This window comes from Brachyistius frenatus, unplaced genomic scaffold (assembly GCF_029030835.1).
Source record: "Brachyistius frenatus isolate BFR_SWC_R1_liver_20210118 unplaced genomic scaffold, ASM2903083v1 Contig_100, whole genome shotgun sequence".
Lineage (NCBI taxonomy): Eukaryota > Metazoa > Chordata > Actinopteri > Embiotocidae > Brachyistius > Brachyistius frenatus.
Window position 1 is genome coordinate 1,176,562 of NW_027210699.1, and position 24,308 is coordinate 1,200,869.

At 41.4% G+C, this 24,308-nt stretch overlaps 1 protein-coding gene across 1 annotated transcript in view; it reads right to left on the bottom strand.

Moving 5' to 3' along the window:
- The window catches only part of adamts17 (ADAM metallopeptidase with thrombospondin type 1 motif, 17), a 109,582-nt gene that overhangs the window by 56,152 nt on the left and 29,122 nt on the right, over positions 1-24,308 (bottom strand). The window contains exons 5-8 of the mRNA XM_069711442.1: positions 24,017-24,100; positions 23,377-23,534; positions 15,575-15,618; positions 4,037-4,142 (exon numbers count right to left, since the gene is read on the bottom strand). Coding sequence (XP_069567543.1) covers positions 4,037-4,142; positions 15,575-15,618; positions 23,377-23,534; positions 24,017-24,100 — 392 coding nt within the window. The remainder of the gene's footprint in view (positions 1-4,036; positions 4,143-15,574; positions 15,619-23,376; positions 23,535-24,016; positions 24,101-24,308) is intronic.

The following is a 24,308-nucleotide window of genomic DNA, read 5'->3' on the forward strand; positions in this document are numbered from 1 at the left end:
AGGTTCATCTTCCAACAGGACAACGACCCGAAGCACACAGCCAAGATAACAAAGGAATGGCTTCGGGACAACTCTGTGAATGTCTTTGAGAGGCCCAGGCAGAGCCCAGACTTGAACCCGATTAAACATCTCTGGAGAGATCTGAAAATGGCTGAGCACCGACGCTCCCCATCCAACCTGATGAAGCTTGAGAGGTCCTGCAAAGAAGAACGGGAGAAACTGCCCAAGAATAGGAGCCAAGCTTATAGCATCATACTCAAAAAGACTTGAGGCTGTAATTTCTGCCAAAGGTGCTTCAACAAAGTATTGAGCAAAGGCTGTGAATACTTAGTGTCAAATTATAGTGTTATATTTTCGTTCTTTATTTTTTAATAGATTTGCAAACATTTTAAACAAACTTTTTTCACTTTGTCATTATGGGATATTGTGTGTAGAATTTTGAGGGGAAAAAAATGAATTTAATCCATTTTGGAATAAAGCTGTAACATAACAAAATGTGGAAAAAGTGAAGCGCTGCGAATACTTTCCGGATGCACTGTATGTGTGGCAGCATATAAGTACATGAGCAGGGAAAGGTTTCCAGGCACCCACAAACTCAGACTGTCTGCGTCTGTATTTTTTCCTGCAAAAGTACTACAGAGGTCAGAAATTTGGGATTCATCAGGACGGTGAAGAAAAGGTTTTGGAGAACGCTTCTATTGGGCATGAACCGTGTGAAGCACTGAGAATGGAGAAGCTATAACCTTTGTGATAAAATATTCCAACTTTGTTCCTTGTTAAATATCAGCACTTCAGTTACACGTTGTTTTTTTTAAACATAAACCTTGAAGTACTTAAAAAAAAATGCTGACATTGCATTTTAACAAATGTATTGTTAGCACAGGGGTTTTTTTTCTGTGTGTTTCTCTCTCTCTCTGTGTGTGTGTGTGTGTGTGTGTGTGTGTGTGTGTGTGTGTGTGTGCCCCCATCCGTGTACTAAGGGAAGCACACCATGCAATAGTACATGTCGCCAAAATCACACATCAGTCCATGACTACTAGACGAAACGATCGCCGTTTAATATTAAAAGATTCAACCAGGTTAATGGCTGGACTGTGTATGAAATGATGTTAATCAGAAACGATGGCTTTTGATTTGAAACGGATACATGAAGTTGAAGTTCCATTTGGCAGACCAAGGATGACTTCATCCGTCAGTCACGTGACTTTATAGGTGTTACATTACATGACAGATACGTTATGTTTGTAACCAAAGATTTTGGTATTGTAAACTTCACTTGCATACAATGCTAAATTACTTTTCCAGCTCACGCATTTCTATTTTTAGGTGCAGCTGTGAGTGGAATACTCCCACTGAAGAGCCCTTTGGGCCGGGTTTACTCAGTGTTCACACAATCAAAATCAAGCAACGTGAAGCAGCTTTTAGTTTCTATGCTCTCAACATATGCAACAATTTTCCTGAATACCTGAGGTCATTTATAACCATCAGCTCAATCAAATCAGGGCTTAAAACAATTACTGCCGAGGCCTTCCAGTAAATCAGATATATAACAGTCATTTGAATCTTTTTATGTAATGTGCCAGAACAGCTGGGTGACAGAATGGAGGACGTGTAGACCTAAACAGAAGATGGCTACCTCCCTCTGTGTCTGCTTCTGTAAGATTTCTTCTTTGAACCCTATTGGCTATCTTCAGGGTGATTTCTGTCCCTTAACATTTCAGCTCGTATCTTGGTCATTATAGGGGCTAACACCTCATGCTATATTTAGTTTTTATTTATTTCAGAAGAGTCTGAGCTATCCAAATATTTCCTTATTTTATAATTCTTTTATTTTTTATTTTGGCCTTTATATCGAGGATAAAAAATTCAACTCGTGAAATTTTTACTTATGAAGTTTTTACATGCATCTCACCAGAAAATATTGTCAGTAGAGATGTCATTTTATAATTGTGTAGAATCTGATGATATATAAACCATGTTTATGGGACAGTGTATGACTCAACAATTAAAAAAATGTATGCTTAGTGCCCGACAGAAAAAAGGGGCCCAAACCAGGGACGAACACTAATACATGACACTAATACATGTGCTACTGACTCAGCTGTCAGGTAGGCCCAGAAATATTGTATTATTGTTTGTGGGTTTTTTTTTAATACAACATGACATCCCGTCATGTCAGCTCTGTGTTGGAGACAAGACGGAAGTCGGCAGTGGTTTTTAAAAAACGGCTTAGCTGAAATAGCCTTGTCATACAGAGAAACCACAGGCATCATCAGAAAGGGTAAGTTGTACTGCTTATTGGATACACGTTACATTGTGAAGCGAGTGGGACTTCGGGAATTATTTCATCACCATGTGGAGACGGACGCAGCGCTTCATGCAATGTAGCGACGATTAAATTTGATGCAACTTCAAAGTCGATTTTTTCTGCAAAGCTTCGTCACACAGATGAGTCACTGCCATTGGTGGAAAGTTTCATAGGATACGTGCTGCATCTCTCGGGAACGAATACTTGCTGCGAAATTTAACCAAGAAGGAGTCCGAGAAAATCCGAGAAGAATTTGGATGGTTAAAGGTTAGAAAAACCTTCTCTACAATATTGCAAGTTCTATGCAAAGCGCCCTGAGATTACTTGTATCGTGATTTGGGACAATGTAACTAACACTGAATTGAATTTCATTGAAAAATCCAGTAGATGGTACAGTAATCTTCTAGGATTCACGTATACTTGTTCAAACTTAAGGCAGCAAGCAGTCGCTATGGAGACAGAACCACTACAACTTCTGAGATGTGAGGCTTCAGATAGGCACAAGCAGACTTGGACACTATTGAAATAGTTTTGGAAATATATCCAGACATGAAGTGGTTGCAGTTGAAGATTTGCATATCATAGAAAAGTTTACTATGGGCTGTGGCAGATGTCTGCCGTGTCTAAGTGCACTAGTAGATTTAATGTGAAGCACCTTGAATTTTTGGAGTTAAATGTGCTGGAAATGTCATTTAGACAGTTGATCCAACCACTTTGGTTCAGAGTCAAATATCTTATAACATATTTTGGGTGTGTTCCCATGAAATTTCCTACAAACATTTATGTTACCCACAAAATGAAATGCAATCACTTTGGCAGTCAACACAAGTACAGCTGAGGCTCATGGGAATGTCCTTAGTTTTGCAAGTATTTAGTCATAAACCAATGTTCACATATGCTAAAACACTGAACTCACAGTGATTATGACAAACATTACCCTGGAAGCATGTATATGTATACATGAAGTGTATAAACCATTTTGTATATTCCAGTTTTCATTCCATATAATCTACAGCATGCAGTGGTGTGAAACATGGTTCCATTAAACTCAGACTCAGACTCAGAGTTTATACAAGTACCTTAGTTCTTGAATAACTACTTGACACACAGGAAAATAATTCCTTGTGATGTGTGTAGATGAGCCAGTGTGCGCTTATGTAACACAACTGCTATAATGGCCGTGTACATGGACAGCAGTAAAACAAGAGTGTGTGCCAACCTGTTGCCTTTCCAGGCCCCAAAAGTGGGAACAGCGCTGCTCGATGAAAACAGTCCCAACTCCTGTGGAGCTTGGAACAGCCACAAAGCTACTGCAAAGGTTCGTACACTTTTGGCACGATTTCCAGGGGAAAATGGGATTAAGCTCTGTGCAACTTATGCTGTCAACGAGGGTATTTTGTATAGACTGTATGTTTCCAGCTTTATCATACATTTTACTGCCACACAAAGTGGAGAAATAATCAACTGAGCTGGATGTCTGCAGACTCCACATCAGGCGTAGTCTCTAACAAGACGTTGTGCTGCTGACTTGCATGTGGAACTTTGCATTTGATGTCAAACTTAAACAAGCTTTTTCCATCAGATATTGATGTTAGTCTTATCTCAGTTGGGAGGAAGTTTAAGTTCGGTAACGCTGCACTTCCTGCACACAATGCAGAGTACACTTATACAGCATTATTACAAACGGTATTACAGTATTGAAATGCACCTGTGTAAAACGTGACCTACTTGTGTCCCAGCTCGTGAGCAATGGTGAAGGCCAAATTGAGTCCATTATCCTCTGCCAACACACACTTCCTCTTGGTGCTGCAGACACCACCCAAATAGGCGATACCTGTAAAACAAAGGATAACATGACAGTGAATGTAATAAATAACAGGTACAGTTGTGTAGTAAGGTTTGACTAAGGCTGGGTTGCGTGCTCTTTTTTACCTCAGTACACCTAAACTGACAACAATATAAAACAGGTGAAATTTTAGCGGCTACTGCAGCCCTCTGAAATTGTATGTTAAGTATGTATTTGATATGTTGATGAGTCTCATTGGCTCCAGGACCCCAAGCAGGACTTAAGTGTTACTGTTGTCTCAATTCTCAGAAACCTCAACCACTGGCTTCATTACGTGGTCCAGATTTGGATGTCCTTGTCGCCCCAACGTGGACTTAAATGAATAGCACTGGCAGCCGCATAGCTTTGGAGATGATACTTGAATATGCAACAGCAATGCCATTACCCCTTAATGCTCCACTGTACACTAAGCACCCCTTTTCTCAGATAAATAAAACTTTTAGCTAATCTTACCGCTGAACATAATGGACAGGTTGGGTCTTCCCCCCACCGCTTGAGGTCCTGTGGCGATGGAAGCACGTCATACGTTGCTCCCAGCAGAAAGCTTACACAGCTCGCCTTCCATGCACCACAGGTCCTTCCAACTAAACTTCTCTTCTCTAAACTTCCCTAGCTTCCCCACAGTCTCTGCTTTCCCTGAGCAGCTGCCCTAATGCATCTGTCCGCCTCTTCCTCATGACCCACCTGATCCATCACCAGCTTCCTCCTCTCTGCTCAGACCACCAGCCTTAGAGCTGCCTCTGACACCTGAGCTGCATATTGCCTCGTATTCCACTTCTTCCTGTCATTTGCGCTGGTGACAACTTCCTCACAATCTCATCTCTGCTTTCTACCAACTGCAACTCTTCTCTTACTGCACTTAGATTCATCTGTTAGGCTTGACAATGGTAATTGCAGGATGATCCCAACCACTTCCTATGATGTGAACTGTTGAGTCTCTCCAGCCTTTCTATCTTATAAACTGAACATTTATACACTTCCAATAGCCACAGGAACACCCTAAACAGAAGGCATCGCAGCTTTCCCAGAAGTACTGACTTCTGTGTCTTCTCTAAACCTTTAGCAACATTTCTCGCTGTACCATCTTTCTCAACTCTACACTAGCTTATCAAGCAGAGAGATTTTCTTCCTCACGGACAAGAAGTACAATCCTTTTTATCTTTCCTTTCCCCAGCGGGATGCTGTGTAACTTACTTGACTTAATCCTTGACCTAGCCCACTTTAGATTCTCCTTCACCATCTGTGGTGAAACAAACCCTGATGTCCCAAAAGTACTTCTACTACTATCTTACCTGTCTCACCTGGCACAAAAAAAAAAGTCAAACGCACTCCAGATAGGGCTACGTGGCACTGAGCCAAACACGTTCTCTAGATCTAACAACACAACTGTTCTCTCGCCTAACTGTTTGAATCTGATGCCAAATTACACTAAATTGTTCTATGCAACCTGCAAAACCTGGAATTACAGCTTTTTTTGTACCAAAGTATCAAACATATTTTTCCTCTCTGGGTCACCTGCCAGTCTCTGTGCCACAAAAGAAAATCTTTCCTTCTACATTTAACAGAGCATATCGGCCTAAACCGACTTAAATCTACCAACGTTTTCTTTCTGGGAATAAGTACACACTCTGCCATGCGCCATGCCCTTGGTATCACCTGTTTGTTTTTTTCCATACTATCCTAAAGAGCCTCCACATGAACTTAAGAACATCAGGTGCACTTTTATATACCAGCCATGAAGCTTTTACACACCTTAAAACTGCCTGTACTTCACTACATATTGGTGGTCTAACGTCTATCATATGTTCTGTCTCACCTAATAGATGGGAGGCTTCTCTCTCTATCTTCTCATATCTTATGTATTCCTCGAGCTCTTCCCTGTATACTTTAGCCCTACTAAGGACTGCTAATAAATGTCTATGTTCTTGCAGCAACAACTCAATTAACTGTCTTTCCCTCCTGTGTTTCCTTCTTCTACTGCTTCTTTAGCTGCCTCCTCTCCTTAACTATCTGCTCTGTTTCTTTCTGTCCCCTGGTTTTAAACCAGTGTCTTTATATTAATGTGTACCCTGAATCTTTCAGCACCGTCTTGGTAAATTACATCTTTTAATTTCTCTAACTCGGCCTCCATCTTTCATCCCCATAGCTCGTTCCAACTACATTCAGAAACAAAGGCTTGACTTCAATGTCATTGCGCTTTGCGACACCCAGTGTTCACTTACTGGTTGACCGAGCAAACTCTAATGCAAACAAGGTTTCTAGACTATCATCACAGTGAAGACTGATGCTGTGAGCAATAGGGGGCAGAGCCAGACTAGCTGACTGCAGGAAAAGAACAAAAATGGCACCTGCACAATAATTTGGTAATATGTGTGGGTTTCAAAACCATCGATGACTGGGAGTCAAGTACCGCCAGCAAACATACGTTTGAAAGGAGGACGGCTTGAGTATACATGAGTGGCCAAAAATGTTTCCCAACAACAATCAATCAGCCCCCACTCAGGTGTGCTCCAAGGTGGAAATTATAGACCTTCCTGTGTCAGTGCACACACGTTTGCGAAACTATCCTTGTTAGGGCAAAGGATTGACAGTCACGGTGGACCGCTTCACCCAAACTGGAACTTTAAATTTAAGCATAACCATTTCATACCTAACCCTAACGTAACCTCAATTAACACGACCAACGAGATGATGCTTCTCAGTTCAACATCAGTAAAAGGTCCATTTCTACCAATTAGTTCACTGCAACACATCAATCTGTGTTACATTACAGACACATGTAACATAGGTTGGTGTGTTGCAGTAAACACACCAATGTGTGTGTATATTGTGTCTATATTGTGTGCATATTGACAATATACACACAGACATAAACACATATTGACCGTTTTATTTTATTATGCAATCATTTTTACGATGCACTTTGTTTTGCCATCTGGCTCGGTCATTTTATTTTCTCAAGAAATGGCATTTTGCTTCTCAAAATGATGTCATTCAGAAGGGATCCATTTAGTAAAATCCAAACGTGGTGGTTTTGGACTGGCTTGGACTCAGACTTTAGGTCTTTGGCGGTGATGAAAACATTTACTCGACTGGAATTGGACCTGGGTTTTTTTTCCCTTTTACTGGTTTGGTGTTTTACAACCATGCATGCCTTGTGTGTGCGGCTGTGGCTCAGATGGTAGAGCGGGTTGCCCCTGAATGTCAACGCTGGCAGTTCAATCCCCGTTTCATGCATGCATGTATTTTGCCGTGCAAGCCAAAGCTTCCTTGGGCAAGACACTAAACCCCAAGTTGTTCCTGATGACACTTGAGCACCTCGCACGTCAGCTCTGTCACCATTGGTGTGTGTGTGCAAGGGTGAATGGGAAACATTTTGAAATGCTTTGATACTGCTAAGTTGAAAAGGCACTACATAAGTGCTGACCATTTACCATTTAGTCAGAAACTGGAATTATGAGTATAATGTATATGACTTGAGGAAATTATAGGAAAGCATCCTTGATGTTTCTATTCAAATAAAGCCAGTCAGACATGTTTTTTTTAGCTTCAAATGCAAAGAGGTTATATTTGCACTGTCGTTCAAAGAGCTGTTTATGTACTAAGCAAAAATAAAAGTGTGGTAATAACACATACAGATATTAAATGAGAGAGATTGTGTCAAGGAACAGTGCTTCACAAGATTTATGAGGGCAGATCAAAAAGTCAGAGACTGCTGCTGTTGCACATGAGCAGTGAGTAGCACCTTAACGTGCACGGAGCAGGAGGAAGCTATAACCACCATGAGTAAGTTCTACAACTTTAATCACTGTTAATCACTGTTCCTGAGTTACACACATTTTTGTGAGCTCTGGTCGAACACGTCTGCGATTTCTCCATAGACATGACGGAGGACACGCATCAAATTTTGCGTCAAACTCTGGAAATCGGCAACAAAGACCCTTAAGACGCTTCAGGTAGCCTACGGCAATGAAGCAATGAGCCCGGAGAGGTGTTTTGAGAGACATTCGAATTTCCAAAGGGCGGAACATCACTTTCCAAAACCGGAAAAGGCGCATCAGATCAGGTGCAGAGCCAGCTGGGTTTCCTTTGAAATTCATTCTAGGGAGAGACTGTCGACATACTGAGACATCTGAGAGAAAAGATTCTACGCAAATGTCTTGAACTGTGGCGTGATGTCACTTAGTTTCTCCAACACGACAATGCACATTAAAAAGACAACACAACCATCGCTCCCCACCACCCCGACTCACTGGATTTAGCTCCTTGCTACTTCCCTCTGTTTTGTCATAACCTCTGTTGTGCACTCACTGCTCAACTTCCAGGCGCGTAAACAATTGCAGATGCAGCCGGACAGCTGCATACAAAAGCATGTTGAACTCCAGTGTTGATGTTGATGAAGTGATTAAACTTGGAATACTTACTCACGAAGGTTACAGCGTCTCTGTGCTGCATGAACGTCACCGTGTTCCGCAGCGTTCATGCGCAACACGAGCAGTTTCAGAACTTTGTGATCACCCTGTCATTTTCCATTTTGAGTGACATGTCCTAAAATGTTCTAGCTGCTGTTCATGAACCAGGTTCTCTTGATAATAAACGTTATATTAGTATTTTTTTTTGTATTCCACAGTCAGCTCTACTGCTTTGACTGGATTTTGGGGTCTCGGCAACTCCGTTTGCATGCCTGACCCTCCAAGGTCTTTTTTTTTTTCTTCCATGAGTTATGACCCCTTGCAAACAGGCTGACACAACCCATTTTTGCTTGTAAATCCTTATTAATAATACACAGTCATGGAATAAGCTAAATCATTTCAATGGTTCCGCAATCAGGAGCCAAATATGGTTGGTTTTGTCTGTATGTAAGTTTTATCACTTCAAACATACAACTTTTGTGCAGCATAAAAAAAATTCAGCACTTTGTCAGTGAGCAACATATTTAACATATAGTGGTGTGCAACATATTTGTTTCTTCTGAAGTAAACAGTAAACATTTAAGGTTCAGAGTGTTAAAAGCCACTTATTCACTATCCACAAATTACTTGTATGTCGTCAATATCTGTAAACAATCAGACACTAATGCTCATGTGTTATGGGCACTATATGAACACACAAACAGAACTTTTTGTTTGCATTGCTGAGTGAGCAACGTTCACTGGAATGAAAGACCGGTCATGTTTGGTCCATAAAATGAGGACCTCATTGGCTGGTCCGATTCTTTTTAAATAGAACTGGATGCTAAGGCCTGAGCAAACTCTTACCATGCCGGACCCATAAAGCCCATGTGAATACAACCAGGCTGACTGTTGAAACTCCGCAGTGAGGTCAGATGTGTGGATAAGCTTTTTTGCAGCATCAAAGATCCGTTGAAGCCAGCACTTCTGATGCTAAAGCCCCCAGACAAAGACCTGTGATCCACAGTGCTGTGGTTATCAGAGCTAGATTTTGCCCTGCCGCTGGGGGCTAGCTGGCTGATCAAACAGTGATGTGTTGGCTCACATAGCTGGCGGCACATCGAGCAAGACAGCCTCAAAAGAGCTACAAAGCCTCATCAGGCCTCTGGATTTACAGCACTGTGCTGGCCACAAGCAGCTTTGGGAAGCCATTTATTTTGTGTTAATTAGCCGTTACTACATGCGAGGCCTTTCATTGAGCCACTGAATCCTGAGCGGTCCAAACTCCCACTGCTGACAACACAGACCTGAGTCAGTCTGGAAGAGATGCTTTGTTCACTTTCTCACAAACACATACACACACGCGTGCTTCCGCAAAAACATGCAAATACTTGTTCACCGTAAAGTGACCCCACTGGCACACTAAACCCCCACTGGCACACCAAACCACACACATCCAGAGAACCACAGTAATGTCATTCTGGAGACCTGTAGGATATACTGCTTTTAAATTGGACTTGTTGGAGGTACGGTAGGTGTAGGAGGTGTAAAGTGAACTATGACACAGCAAAAGAAGGTTTAGATCCTTTGTGTGTGTGTGTGTGTGTGTGTGTGTGTGTGTGTGTGTGTGTGTGTGTGTGTGTGTGTGTGTGTGTGTGTGTGTGTGTGTGTGTGTGTGTGTGTGTGTGTGTGTGTGTGTGTGTGTGTGTGTGTGTCCCGTGTGTGTGTGTGTGTGTGTGTGTCCCATGTGTGTGTGTGTGTGTGTGTGTGTGTGTGTGTGTGTGTGTGTGTGTGTGTGTGTGTGTGTGTGTGTGTGTGTGTGTGTGTGTGTGTGTGTGTGTGTTTGACGTGAAAAAGCTTGAGGCGACCTGGAGAGGAGAAACAGGGAGATGAAACATGAGTGGCAGCGTTTTTTTTAAGTAGGACCTTTTATGAGTTCTGTGATTATAGTGAGGCTCAAACTAGGTCACACACTTTGGGCCTGCTTGCACAAAGAGCAGGAGTGTTCGCATTGTGAAGGAAGATTAGCAGATTGAGAGTATTATGGTCGGGCAGAGCTGTGCAGGGCCAGGCATGGCCAGGAGCTGGAACAATGCCCACAACACAGCACTGCTTCTGTCTACATCTACTTCCATTATCTCATAGCTATGCACATGCTGATAATACGTGATGTCTGGGAAGTAGTGCTATATCGGGAAAGACTAAGATATATAGCCGAATTAAAGCCCGTCTGTCCAGTGAGTTTTATTCACCTCTCGTAGAAAGGCCTTTTTTTTATTTAGCTAACAACACTTATGGTCTGTTGAAAGACCATTTAACTTTATGACCCTACCACATCAACCAGCGGATCCATCATTACGAATTTATTTCATAATGGAAACAAAAACATTGAGATTTAAATTTCCAAGGGCACCAAATACTCTGTACCTGGAGAGATTTGAAGATGTGTATATGGTCAGATTATCTGACAAACTGTAACCTGCAACTTTACATGATTGTGTTTTTGTCTCACAGCCTTTGTCAGGCATGTCGGTGGTCATTGTCCATCAGTTACCCAAAACATTTCTGCTAGTAAACCTACAGAATGTACATATAAATGATAGATGTGTGGATGTATGGTCAACTCTAACATAAAATGAACTTCAGAAAATTTTAAATAAACAAATACAACATGCAAAAAACTAGAAATCGTTTTAAACTCTACTTTGATTTCATGTTGGTCCTGTGTATTGTTGCTGACCTCAGCCCATATCCAGTTAGTTATATGCCATCACTGTGCTTCTGGCATGCCCTGAGCAAGGTGCACTTGACTTTGATCTGCACTGTACTGAAAGTTTCTGAAAAGTCCAAACTCTGCCACTATAAATGGGAAACTATGATGAAAACACCCGACAACACATTAAAAAATTATTCTTCAAATTATAAGTTTTAACTACTTTCTCCGAGTTTGTGTTGCTCTTCTTGTTGTCTTTTGAAGCAATACTTTTTGTCATTTCCCTTTTTTGTGTGCAGGTAGGCAGTTGGAATCAGCCAGAAAAAACATACACTGTACAGTGAAGGTTTCGACATTTTGCCTTGGACCAAGTACTAAACTATGACAGGAATGTATCTGGCATGTAACCACGGGGGTGGGAGGGGGGGGGATGTAGTTGAGAAAAGATATGTAGCAAAAGAAGGTATAATAAACACACCTAGAACCGTGCAGTTATGAATTAGGAAAACACCATTTACAGTTCAGGCAGGACACCATCAGATTCAACCAATATTTCAGAATGACACATTTGTGTTTGCAGGTGACTTTGCTTGAGTAATGGTCTAAGCCAGCATGACACAGACAGTCCCTGACATCACAAAACCCCTGGCAGAGCCTGAGGTTCACAACATTTGAATGAATAAAACGATGTGAACAAAAGACACATTTGTGTTACTATGGGGGAGGCCTGGCGTACAGGTGTTCCTGAATATACTGGCAGCGCCCAACGGCCTCTCTCACACACACCAGCTCCTGGAGACTAAAGCAGCAGCGTCAGGAACTGGATGTTAGACAGAAACCTTTGCGAGAGCCAGCCTCAGAGGTAGGCGGACGTCTGTCCTGAGCAGTTGGGGTGAGGGTGGCGCAATAAGAGAAAAGAACACTGTAGGGAGGCAACAATTAACACTGCGCAGGTTTCTGGGGCCAGTGACCGCAGATTAGAAACATGCAGCTCTGGAGCCAGAGAACCGGCAGGAAGATACAAGGAGAGAGAAGACAACAGGGATAAAGCACAAACTATGGGAGAGAGAAGGCCACCGCTCTCCAAAATGAACACTGCTGCCCTTCTGCAGTTCATGCAAGATCACATGGACAAGGCCAAGACTGTTGAAATCAAAATATAACCTTTGGGGTTGAATGAGAAGTGTTATCAAATGAAAACAAAAACTGCATTACAGCATAAGAAACTGATCCCACCTGTGGAGCATGGTGGTGGTAGAATCATGGGTCGGGCTTGTTTTGCTGTATCTGGGCCTGAATGGCTTAAAAAGATGAAACAATGACTCCAAAATAATACCATACATCCATTATCTATTTTTGTCCTGAACCCTGGGAATCTACAGTTGTCAGCTGACTTTGACCAAAGGCGGGTTCCACCTTCAACAAATCCCCAGCCAATCACACGGCCAACGCAGAAAGAAAGACAATCATACCTATGGCTAACTTATGATCATCAGTTAACCTAACACGCATGTCTTTGGACCGTGGGAGGAGGCCGGAGAAAAGCCAAGCAGGCACAAGGAGAACATGCAAACTCCACACAGATAAATTAAAAAGGAAAATGTTAGAAGATCTATGTCAGGAGAAAGCGGGTCGTGCGGCAAGACAACGAGCTTCAGCACCAGATGCTGTTCTACCAGTGGATGATTAAAGAATAATTAGGGTTATGGCCAAGTCAAACTTCAGACCTTAATCCAATACAAATGTTGTGGAAGGACTAGAACCAAGCAGTTGATATAAAGAAGGCTACATCTATCCCAGAGCTCAAACTCTTCTGTACGGAGGATGGGAGAAAATTCCTCCAAGCCAATGTGCAGGCCTGATTGACAGTTAAGGGGTCACTCCGGATACTGAAAGCCAAAGTTTACATACTTGTGCTAATAACTGTAATATTAGATATTTTATCTCAATGAATATATGACCAAGTATAATAATGTTTGTCTCATTTGTTAAATTTGTTCTCTTTATCTACTTTTGTGAGGAGCGAAAATCTGATGATACTTAAACTTATAGTCATACAGAAATGAAGAAAGTTTAAGGATTTATAAACTTGCGAGTTCCATTGTATGATCAACAAAATCCTACAAACTAAAACGGAATGTCGAGTTAAGTAAAAGTAATGTAACTTGACTAAATTCAATGTAAGAGTGTTACGTAAATATGTGTCATATACCATTGAATACCATTTTTCCTATTTACTAAACCCAGTCTGAGGGACCGGTTGACATAACTGAATCAATTGTAACATTTCATTTAAGAGTGTACTAATAATTCATTTTGACTGTGTGCATATTTTTTTGAGAAAACATAATTGCTGCATGTATTAGATTCACTAACTGACTTTTCCTATCCAGGACATGTGATGGCTTTATGCTGCTAAAACTGTTGGTCTGGGTTAATAAAGTTTGGTGGTTTTGATTAAACTTTGAAAACATCAACATGCTGGTCTTCTTCTTCAATTTGAAATCAAATCTAAACCTCAAACAAGTGCTTCAAGTTGCAACAACTGTGTCGGAAAATAAAAGGAAATATGTTGGTATTGTTTGCATACTATGCACATAATATTCAGTATCAGGCCAAGTTCAGACTGACATTAATACAACTCTGTCCTTCATTTGAACAGGACCACGGAGTCTGAAACGGAGGGCTCCGACATACTCGTCCATGGTCAACCAACAAAAATCTGGGAGTGTGGCTAAACGCAGCGCTGCAATGTCTTAAAGGAAAACACTGCTTTGGAAGATCCAGTTTTCAGAAGTAGGTATGGTTCATCTGAATATAACACACACACACACACACATTCTGTAGATTCCAGACTGCAGAACTGATTCTTCTTCAGCCTTATATCATCAGCCTCCTATACGCTGCCAAAACAGTATACGGACACAACTCAGTCATAAAACTGTCGAGCTACACATGGTAAAGCTCTTCATTTCCCTCAAAAGGAAAAAAAAAAAAAAAAAAAAAGCATGGCTGGCCTTTTCCATAATAACTGTCAATGTTTGATTTCCAGGTCAGCTTGTTGTCCCAGTGGACACCCATGAATTTGTATTAATCACTTTATTCAGTTTTAACAAGAACAAAAAGTGGCGTTTGTTTGAAAAAACCTAAAACGATAAGTTTACCAGAAGGGCACTGCAGACCACCGAGTCACCTTTCAGTCCCTTCATCCTTTTTCTCTTTCTGTCTGCAAATGTCAAAACAGAGGACTGTGGGAATACATGGTGAATATTGAACCCTCTTACCGTCTACGGAGACTCTCCCACTGTCCACGCAACCAGCTCCGTGGGATCTTCTATGATTGGTGTAGACATTTTCAAAGGGAATTGACTGAACAGCAGGCGACATTTTTATGTTTTGATCTGTTATCTTGAACATAACCTGCTCCAGAGCAGATTAGGTGTGCACACATAAGTTACCATGGCGATGTATCCTGGTTAGTAGTAAACCACCATCGTAACCCAGAAAACGAAGGGTTAAACCTGAGGGTACCTCGCTAACTCAGAATCCCACTTCACATCCAGGCTTCTGAGCATTTACTATAGAGGATTAAAAACTAATTCAATCACCATTTCTTAAGTGTTTTCTGACCTCCACTGATTTAACTTTTCACGTTGCTGCAGCAATATATAGGTTTAGTCCAGGACCTCATTATATGAGCAATATGTAGGATATTTACTTTAAAACTTTTGAACTTTTAAAAGTAAACAGCTTTAACTTTCCTCTTTTTTTTCCATGTCTTGTGCTGAGTGGTTTATATATTACATCACCATTATCAAGGAGAATACAATAATCCAAAGAACTAGACTTGTTTTGAGATAAAACACTCAGATGTTGATTCTACAAAGTGGAGAACATAAAACAAAAAAGAAAATATGTATTTGGACCCACCACAAACCCTCCACCCTCTGACTCCTTTTGCATGCTACTCTGAGGGTATAATGAAAGCTATTTGGTTTGAGCCAATAAGAAAGAAACAAATCAACTTCCTCAAACATCCGAAATCATACTATTGTTGTTCAGTTAAATATCTAAGTGGACATTCCTGTTGAGGTCACTTTGTAGCATAAACAAGGTGGAAAACACAAAATCCAAAAGTATTACAAACCACTGCTGCGTTTTGGTGTGATGGACTTTCGAACTCCCCAGTTTGTATTATTTGTCTCACTGGTACGCAAAGCAACACAATCCCAACAATGCAGGTCCATGCAGATCTTTCAAACACAGTGAGAGAGAGAGAGAGAGAGTGAGAGTGAAAGACACTTAATGGTACTCACCCACAGTATCACAGGGCTCATCTTTATGTACACAGAAATCTGTCCTGAAAGAGAGAAAAAAAGAGTTTACAGCACTGACTTGTTTGAAATGAAACAGTTTCACATCTCTTCCAAAAGCCAGCGGTCTCCCCCGGAAAACATTCATGGTATTTCAATTTGTTGGAAAACACAAGCCTTTGTTGTGTGAAAAATGAAAACATAAAATAGAGCAACAGAGAAAAGTTGAATCCCCTCGCTGCTTACGGTTCCATTTGGGTCACATTAAAAACGTTGATGAAGTGATACTCTTATACTTACGTACCAGGGTCAGAACACGTGCATTCATTATTTACTGTCTTTTAAAGTCCCTCACCTAGCATTGATTAAACTCTTAAAAATGCATCTGTCTGTCATACTGAGATGTTTCTTTCCATGAAAAATAAGAATGGCTGTGGTGCCATAGTGAAATCTCAAAACAGAGAAAACTGTGTCCATCCAATGTAAACTGTAAACCGTTCCCAGGGTACCTTAGCAATGCCCTTACATGTGCACCTGAAAGTATGTAAGGGGGCCATTACAACAAGTACCCTGGTTCCCATTTCATTTTGGTCAACATGCACCCATGGTGCGAACGTCAGCTCGTTTCTGCAAACACCTCAAATGAACCCATTTAATTCCATCAGTCACAATAATGATTGTTACAAATATTTTGTTATAACGCTCTACAAAGGACACTCAATGATTTATCAATAGCAAATATTAAAATCATAAAAGGGGTCAATAAACTTTCTGCAGTGTCGCGTGTGTAGTGTAAATTGTCAGATAACCTGGGGGCCTCATTTATAACGGTTGCGTACACCACTCCTCATGCACCAGTCAGGCTATATAAAAACTAAGTTGACAAGAAAATGACCTGTAAGCAAACTCTGACACATGAATATGAATATTTTTAAACCAGGAAAAATTGGTGACACAGATGGTGAGGTGATTGCTTGAAGCCAGATTGTAGAAATTAAAAGTGAGAGGTATCATTATACGCATAACAATGCCTCTCCATGTTTATTTTCACTTCATATGACATGTTAGATGAGCCTAGATCTACATTATCATTTACATTCAAACCAGCGGTGTTACTTGTGCTCGTGAGCCATAACTATTCCATGAAAAACTTTTAATTGTAAGTGTCATATTTTGTTCATAGGTTTTTTTTGGCCACATGGCCAATTTTACATGCATCAACCTTCGTAATGTGCTTTTCAACCAGTTATGGTTGGGCTATGAGGCTGATCTGGCTGCGCACGTTTTCCTGTAAATTGTGATTTATAAAGGGAAAATTTAGTGTGTGAACCTGTTTTTATAAATCGGAATATTTTTTTCCCGTACGAACACTTTTACTATGGATCTTACGCAATGTTTTATAAATGAGGCCCGTGAGCTGTTTACTTCATGATTGCACCATGACAAGAAGTTGGTTGCATCAAAAGCTCCCAAACAAAAGGTTACTAAATTATGGTGACGTAAACATATTACATTACATCCAGCAGTTCAACTTTTGAAATGATGTTTTGAGACATGTCTTGTGGGGATCTTTTAATGTAGCCAAACACCTAAAAGTCCAACCGAGCGCCGAACAAACGTTCATGTTTTTGTTACACTGATTCAGTTAGTTGGGCTTTCACACCGCATCGGTTTAAAGTAAAGTAAAAAGTAGTGACCCATTTAAACTTGTGAAACAGCAATGGGGAACGGCCAGTTTAGGAGGAAAAACGTTTAGAGTCTCCAACATTCAAAGCAGCAGGTTTTTACAACCCTGAGTGTTGTAGCACTACTGTGACAGCGGAGGAAGAGAGGTTCTCACCCACATGTGGGAGAGCTCAGTTAGGTGCGAACAGCTGCACATTGGCATCTGGGAGCCAGACATCTACAAGACCTGGTCGTCGGCATCCGTGTTTGACGTGATGTTATCCGATATTTATGCATTGTTTTTATTGATATTGACTTTTAGAAGGACCAGAGATGGACTGCTAAAGAAAAAGTCAGTCTGCTAAATGAATTTTGAAAGTGAAAATTAACTGACGAAACATTTTTCTTCCAGCAGATTGATCAGATCCACCACAAACCAGAGTCAGTAACACCTTCAGACCGTGATGATGCTCTACTGAGAAGCCTGTCAGCTTGCATCGAAGACCATTGATGTTTGGCCATGACACAGGAATTTGCTGTTGAGGAGAAAGGGAAGCTCGAAAACTCATGAAACCTGGCACACATGACAGAAGTGGGCTGAAATGTATATCTCCAAAATATTCCTTATCACAATAGTACAACCCTGTATTTAGTGGGAAAATATTTTTTTGAATAAATGGACAAATGCAGAAGAAAATGATCAAATAAAATGCACAACTGTGACCAACTATCACGCACTGCCCAGTACCAAAAGTAGTCATAAATTAATTTGTTAGAAGGAGTAAAGCTTTCCTCACGTATACCTGCCTTTAGTATGTACAGAGTGGAGCGGAGCAAAGAATTGTAAAAAAGGTTCAATTGTTGTGTCTTGTAGCCTCAGATTTGTTCATACAAAAATTATATTATTATCAATATTACAACTGTTGTCTTTGGTATCACACTTCTTCTATCCTGTAATCACTCATTCAGCCTATTTAAACGGAGAAAAGTGGTCACTGATGTTTGGTATCACCGTGTGCACCACACTGAACATGGACCAGAGAAAACAAGTCAGACGATCAGAAAAAAACTATTGACAAGCATGTTGAAGGTACAGTATGACACCATCTCCAAGCAGTTTGGTGTTCTGTGACTACAGTTGCAAATATCCTTAACAAGTTCAAGGTCCATTGGACTACAGAGTCAAACTGCTTGGTTTGTTTGGAGTTTCCTTTACCTGGTTGGTACTTTAGGATATGGTGCATAACACTGTTTCAGTCCAAATATTATCACGATTCACACATGGTCCAATACTCTATCTCTAGAACACACATGGTACTCACGGGTACACAAACAGGGCTGAATAAATCCACAAATAACAAGTAAAGTACATTCCCCAGTTATTTTTCTTATCATAGCAAACAGTGCCACCAAATCCCACAATTTCCTCCAAGCACACTGCTGATGTTCTGAAATGTAGGTGTGAACTGCACTTCAAATGCAAAAACATTTGTTTTGAATTCACAACAGTGAGCTGGAATGACATTTGTGTATATAGAGGAAGTATCTGAGCACTGCAGCATAATCAGAGGTTGAGTCTCTAAAGAGCATTTCAATTCTTTCTCTCACACACCAAAGGGAAAAATGGGGACTTTTCCTGCCGCATTGATATAAATTCAACTGATGTCTCACTCCGTACCACCTTTCTAAGATGCATGTCCTCCAGTAACCTCTGTGCTTGCAGGATCAGTGACCCATAGTTGACCCCGTCATCACTGCTATTACGGCCAGTCTGGCACAGGTAGAGGCTTGGCAACGACTTGCAGCTAAGGAAGACTGGATACTGTGTTTGCAGCATCCGTACTGCTGTAAGAATAATCAAAGTTTGATTTAGTACTGCAAAAACTACCGGTTGGAACAAACTGAAATCCGTTTCAAAGCTGCATTTCCCTCTAACTATAAAGTTTAGAGGATATTCATTTTGGGGAACACTTTTTTTTTTTTTTTTTTTAAATGTGCACTGATCTCCATCTATTGGCTTCTTTTCACCGGTTAGGACTCCTCTTAAGACCGGAGTCATTTCAAATAATTAAGAGAATTGATGAAATTCTTTTCATGTCGTCCCAAAAGTACCAAGAATACATTGATCTGGGAATTGTTACCAGTAAGAGCTTACTTTGAGACACCTGATTAAAAAAAACTGAAAAATGTGAGTCTCTTCTTAGTCGTCTCGTTTCAAGCAAATAAAAACAAAACTACCATTACAGACAATGTGTTGAGCAATGGGACAGTCTCGTTCAACGCAGCCCAATTTGGGGCCAACGGACTAAGTTTGGTCCGTACATTCTTTGTCTTGGCTCACCGCGGTATTTGACGAGCTCATGCTTATTGTCCTTATTGGTAAGTGCTGTAAAATCCACAACGACTACCAATCATAAATATTATGCAGCTAAACAGTTTCTAAGTTTTATGGGAATGAGCGCTGTTATGTTTCCTATCAAATTACATTGTCCTACATCTTATCCGTGAAGAATGAATGTATTCTCTCTCTCCTGATGATGCTCATGTGCTGTTCGTGTCTTCTACATCACTGACTTTGGGCTGTCAGTCAAGATAAGATATCGCATGATCAGAAAGTCAAAGGGGACAACACTTCAAAACTCACAAGCCATCTTCACGACCACCATCAACTACTGCAGGATAACTTTTAGCTTTGCTCGAAGCACCATTTGGAGACTTCAGAATGGAGATAAATGTCGATCAAATTAAAATAAAGTTCCAAATGAAGATTTCAATGTACCTAGTATGTATAAATAGAACAGTATAGTTTTTACCTAACTTTGAGATTCATATATTGTTTTCAACATAAAAGTTGGTGAAATGATTTCAGTGTGCGTATCAGTACTTCTTGAACATTTCCAGCACATTTTAACAACAGCACGATAATATAGATAACAGTTCTGGTCACTATAACTGTCATGAAGTTTTCATACTGTTATATCTCTTTTTTTCAGCTGGTGAACCTGCATCAGGGCAGAGAGGCCTACGAGATAACAACTCTACAGGGGACTATCCCCCTGCTGAGGCAAACAAACATTTGGTTGACGACCTGAAAGTCTTCTACTGCCGGTTTGAGAGGAACAAATTCACACCCACCATCCATCCCAGCCCAGTGACAACAGCCCCCCTCACACCTCTGGTAACCCCCCCACAAGACTGAATCTACACTCAGGATGTATGAAGCGGGTGTTAACCACCTCTTCCAGAGACAGAAACCCAGTAAAGCGCCAGTGACTCCGCCTCCCGTCTTAACGCCATGCTGAGCAACTGGCTCCACCCTTCACGTACATCTTCGTCAGGTCTGTGGAGCCGTGTGAAGTCTGTCCGACTTCAAACACTTCACCATCAATCCGTTCCCCAAGAAACCCTCCATTGTAGGACCGAATGACTACAGGACTATCGTTCTGACGTCTGTGGTCAAAAGTCTTCATCTTCCAACACCGTGAACAGCCAAGGACATCCTCTGTGGACTAAAAAAAACAAAAAAAACCTTCCAGTGCATGTATAGTGGCTTAGGTGCTACAAATAAGTGCTTGGTTGCTGCAACCAGGTGTTATAATAGTCGTGAAAACACTGCCATCAGTCTGACTGCAGTTATTGACACTTGTTTTGTATGGAAAGTTCATGTTACAAAGTCCAGTGTAGTAACATTGTCAGATGTTACAGAAAAAGTGACCATAGTGCTTGTTCAGACCTGTTAATGACACTTTGAATGGTGAAACAGTGAAAAATGAAGTGAAAAATACACAAGAGCCGATGGTGATGTCATCAAAATCAGATAGCAGTCCAAATCCGAAAGTTCTCAATATATTTTTGTGTGGCTGGAACCATTAACTGGTGTGAAAAGTGGAATTATTGTAAAATTGTATCTATATCTTAATAAAGGGGCTGTATCATTGCTGCTCTGACAACACTTCATTGATTGAATAAATACATGATCAAAAATGTTAACACTTCATAATCATCATTAATAAATGTTGACTTAAATGGTAATTAAACATGAGTTAACAGTTACAACGATATCTAATGATACAATAACATTTATAGCATTAGTAATAATTAGCAAACATTATCATGTCTTTGTTTGTTCTTTGTAATATGACTATTATCTAATAAATCATTGTAAATGTACTTTTTCTCAATGATGAGATCTAATCAGAAGGTATTCTGTTCTAAAAGTCTATTCATGCAGCACAGCTCCAACATCGTGCAGCCGGCTACATTACATTCTCTGAGAGTGACATGAAGTCATCCAGATGCAAACATCTAATATCCTGTTATCTCCTCCGAGGCGGTCCACGATCTCTCGGAGACGTGCTGCAGGTGTGTGACTCTGTACGAGCTGCTCGGTACCAGGCCTCAAGAAACCTGAGCGCTCTCTGTGACACGCTTTAATTCACCTGCACGCCACCTCCCTCACACCGAACGCCTCCCCTCCCCTCCAGCAGCTTGATGCTGACTGCTCCTATTCTCTGAAGGGAAGACTTCTGACAGATGTGAAGGTTGTGGGGAAAAGATCCGGTTTATAACAAACCACCTCCAGAACAAAAGGCCACTGTACACAAACCCTCCACTCTCTCCTCGGAGCAGGAGGAGACAGGATAGGATCTGACAGCAGACATGAGCACTCATTTAAAAACAAAAGGATTCTGTTCACCCGCACTGCCCCCCCGCCCTCTCCCAGCCGCAGTTACAGCAGGTAATAATGGCTAATCCCACATGAGACGTGTCATGTTGCACCAGACGCTGCCGTGTTGGGTCTGATGCATGAAGTTGAAGAACCAATCGGCCCTCCTGACAGACCGAAGAGAGAGCGATGAGGCACGAGACCGGAACGAGTCACGAGCAGGTCAGGGATTGGAGGGGAGGAGCGGCGATCCCAGTTCAGGGATCACATCCTTTGAAGTGCACATTTACAGACGGAGCGTGATGAAAGGCCCGAGGCTATCGGGAATGAGTCCGAGAAAATGGTAAATGGTAAACGGTCTGAACCTGTAGAGCGCTTTATCACCTCAGCGGTCTCAAAGCACTTTACACTGTTTCACACTCACATTCACACACTACTGGAGCGGAGCTGCCATGCAAGGTGCTCGCCATCAGGAATACATTCACGCACACATTCGCACACCAGTGGTTCGCCATCAGGAACAACTTGGGGTTCAGTGTCTTGCCCGAGGACACTTCGGCATGTGGACGGGAGGAGCCGGGGATCGAACCGGCAACCCGCTCACCATCTGAGCCACAGGCGCCCAAAAAGAGAATCTTTTTATCCCCCAACAATCAGGGACAGAATTGATGAGGATTGTGCAATTAATCACACGGTTTTCTTTGGGAAACTGTTGGGGCTTTGCAGCATATGATTCATGTGCACGAAAGGAAAGCTACGCATCGCTGAATATCGATACCGTTACATGGACGTAACTAACCAGGTTACAGTCAACTTGAAATGCTTTGTTACAACAGCAACCCATGCAGATAGGTTGGTGGTGTCTGGACAGACAAATCTGGTCTGCTCACTTCTAAATAACGATGCGGACAGTCTGTCCTAAAGATCTGATTTCAGAAAACAAATATCTGATTTGCCTGCAGTCTGAAAAAAGCTTTAGAGGACACTTTAGGAACAGATCAGCTCAGATCACCTTCAGAGGTGGTCTGAGCAGCAAAGGACCACCTACTCAACTCACATCCATTTAATAAGCAACAGAAATATTATCAGGGAAAACAAAAAATCCCGCGTGGTGCTGTTAAACTCTACAGATAGTAAGAGACATTAACCTGCAAGTTGAACTGGCAGAATATAAAGCAGGTGTAGTGACTAAAGACAGACCGTCTACCTGAAGCCAGTTTTACCAAAGTTTCCTAAGGGTTTAGATTTTGTTTCCTTGGGTTTATTTTTTTGTTTCTTTGTTTATTTTTTTGTTTACCTTGTCTAGTTTCTGAAATTCTGGAAAATGTGGAAATTTCTAAAATGGAAAACCCTCTTGCACAGTTAATTTTTCTACTGCATAGCATCTCTCCGTTAAATTTAAAGCAGCTGTCCAGGCAAGAGGGCTGAGATCACATTCATGATGTAATTATCTGAGCGAGTGCTGGTTACATACCTGGTGACCAGCACAGCAGTGTCCACTGGTGGGATGTCGTCCCTTCCACCAGGAACATGGTTGGTACCGAGGTAACGAGGCCCTCCAAACTCCTGATACTGCCAATGACAGAAGCTCTCCAGAGATCTCTCTCCATGATGGCCCACCTTCAGCTTCTCCTGCAGAACAGAGACAGAAAGTTAACCTCATCCTCTCTGATGTCTTTTCATGATGCCTTGTTTAGCAATAAACTTACATTGTTCACAAGTCACAAAATTATTCAAAAGCTTAAAAATAAATTTAAAAAATGTGAAAATAGATGCTAAAGTCATCTATTACCCAGTTACTCCATTAACCTTGAAAAACTTGAGCAGGGAGTGTTCATTTTGCAGTCCATAACTTTAAAGGGGAAAAGGAAGTCTCCTCTGGGAGGTCCATGACCTTCTTCTCACTCACACACTCACACTCACACTCTCACACTCTCTCACACACACACACACACACACACACACACACACACACACACACACACACACACACACACACACACACACACACACACACACACACACACACATATACTGGGTGTGGCCAGGCTCTGCTGCTCAGGTTTTTAGGGCTGTTAGAAAGTTTCTGAGCGATCAGAGAAGGTGAAACTTACTGGCCGGCTGTGAAGCAACACTAGCTTGGTGACTCGGATGTTGATCCTCACTCCCAGACTCCGGTGGTGGAACATGTTGTAGACCTGCAAGAGGCAGAACAACACTAAAGTTTGCACTCGTACGGGAAGACATGTGTAACGAAAGACAGTTGACAGCAGAGCAATCAAGTGTGTGCTCTGTGTTATGGTTAAAGTTGATCATCCAACACTAAAACTGTAAGTGGAGACATTTCCCTTTGAACAATGACTCTGAACATATTTTTGGAGTTCCCTGAGTGCATTGTGGTGGTGG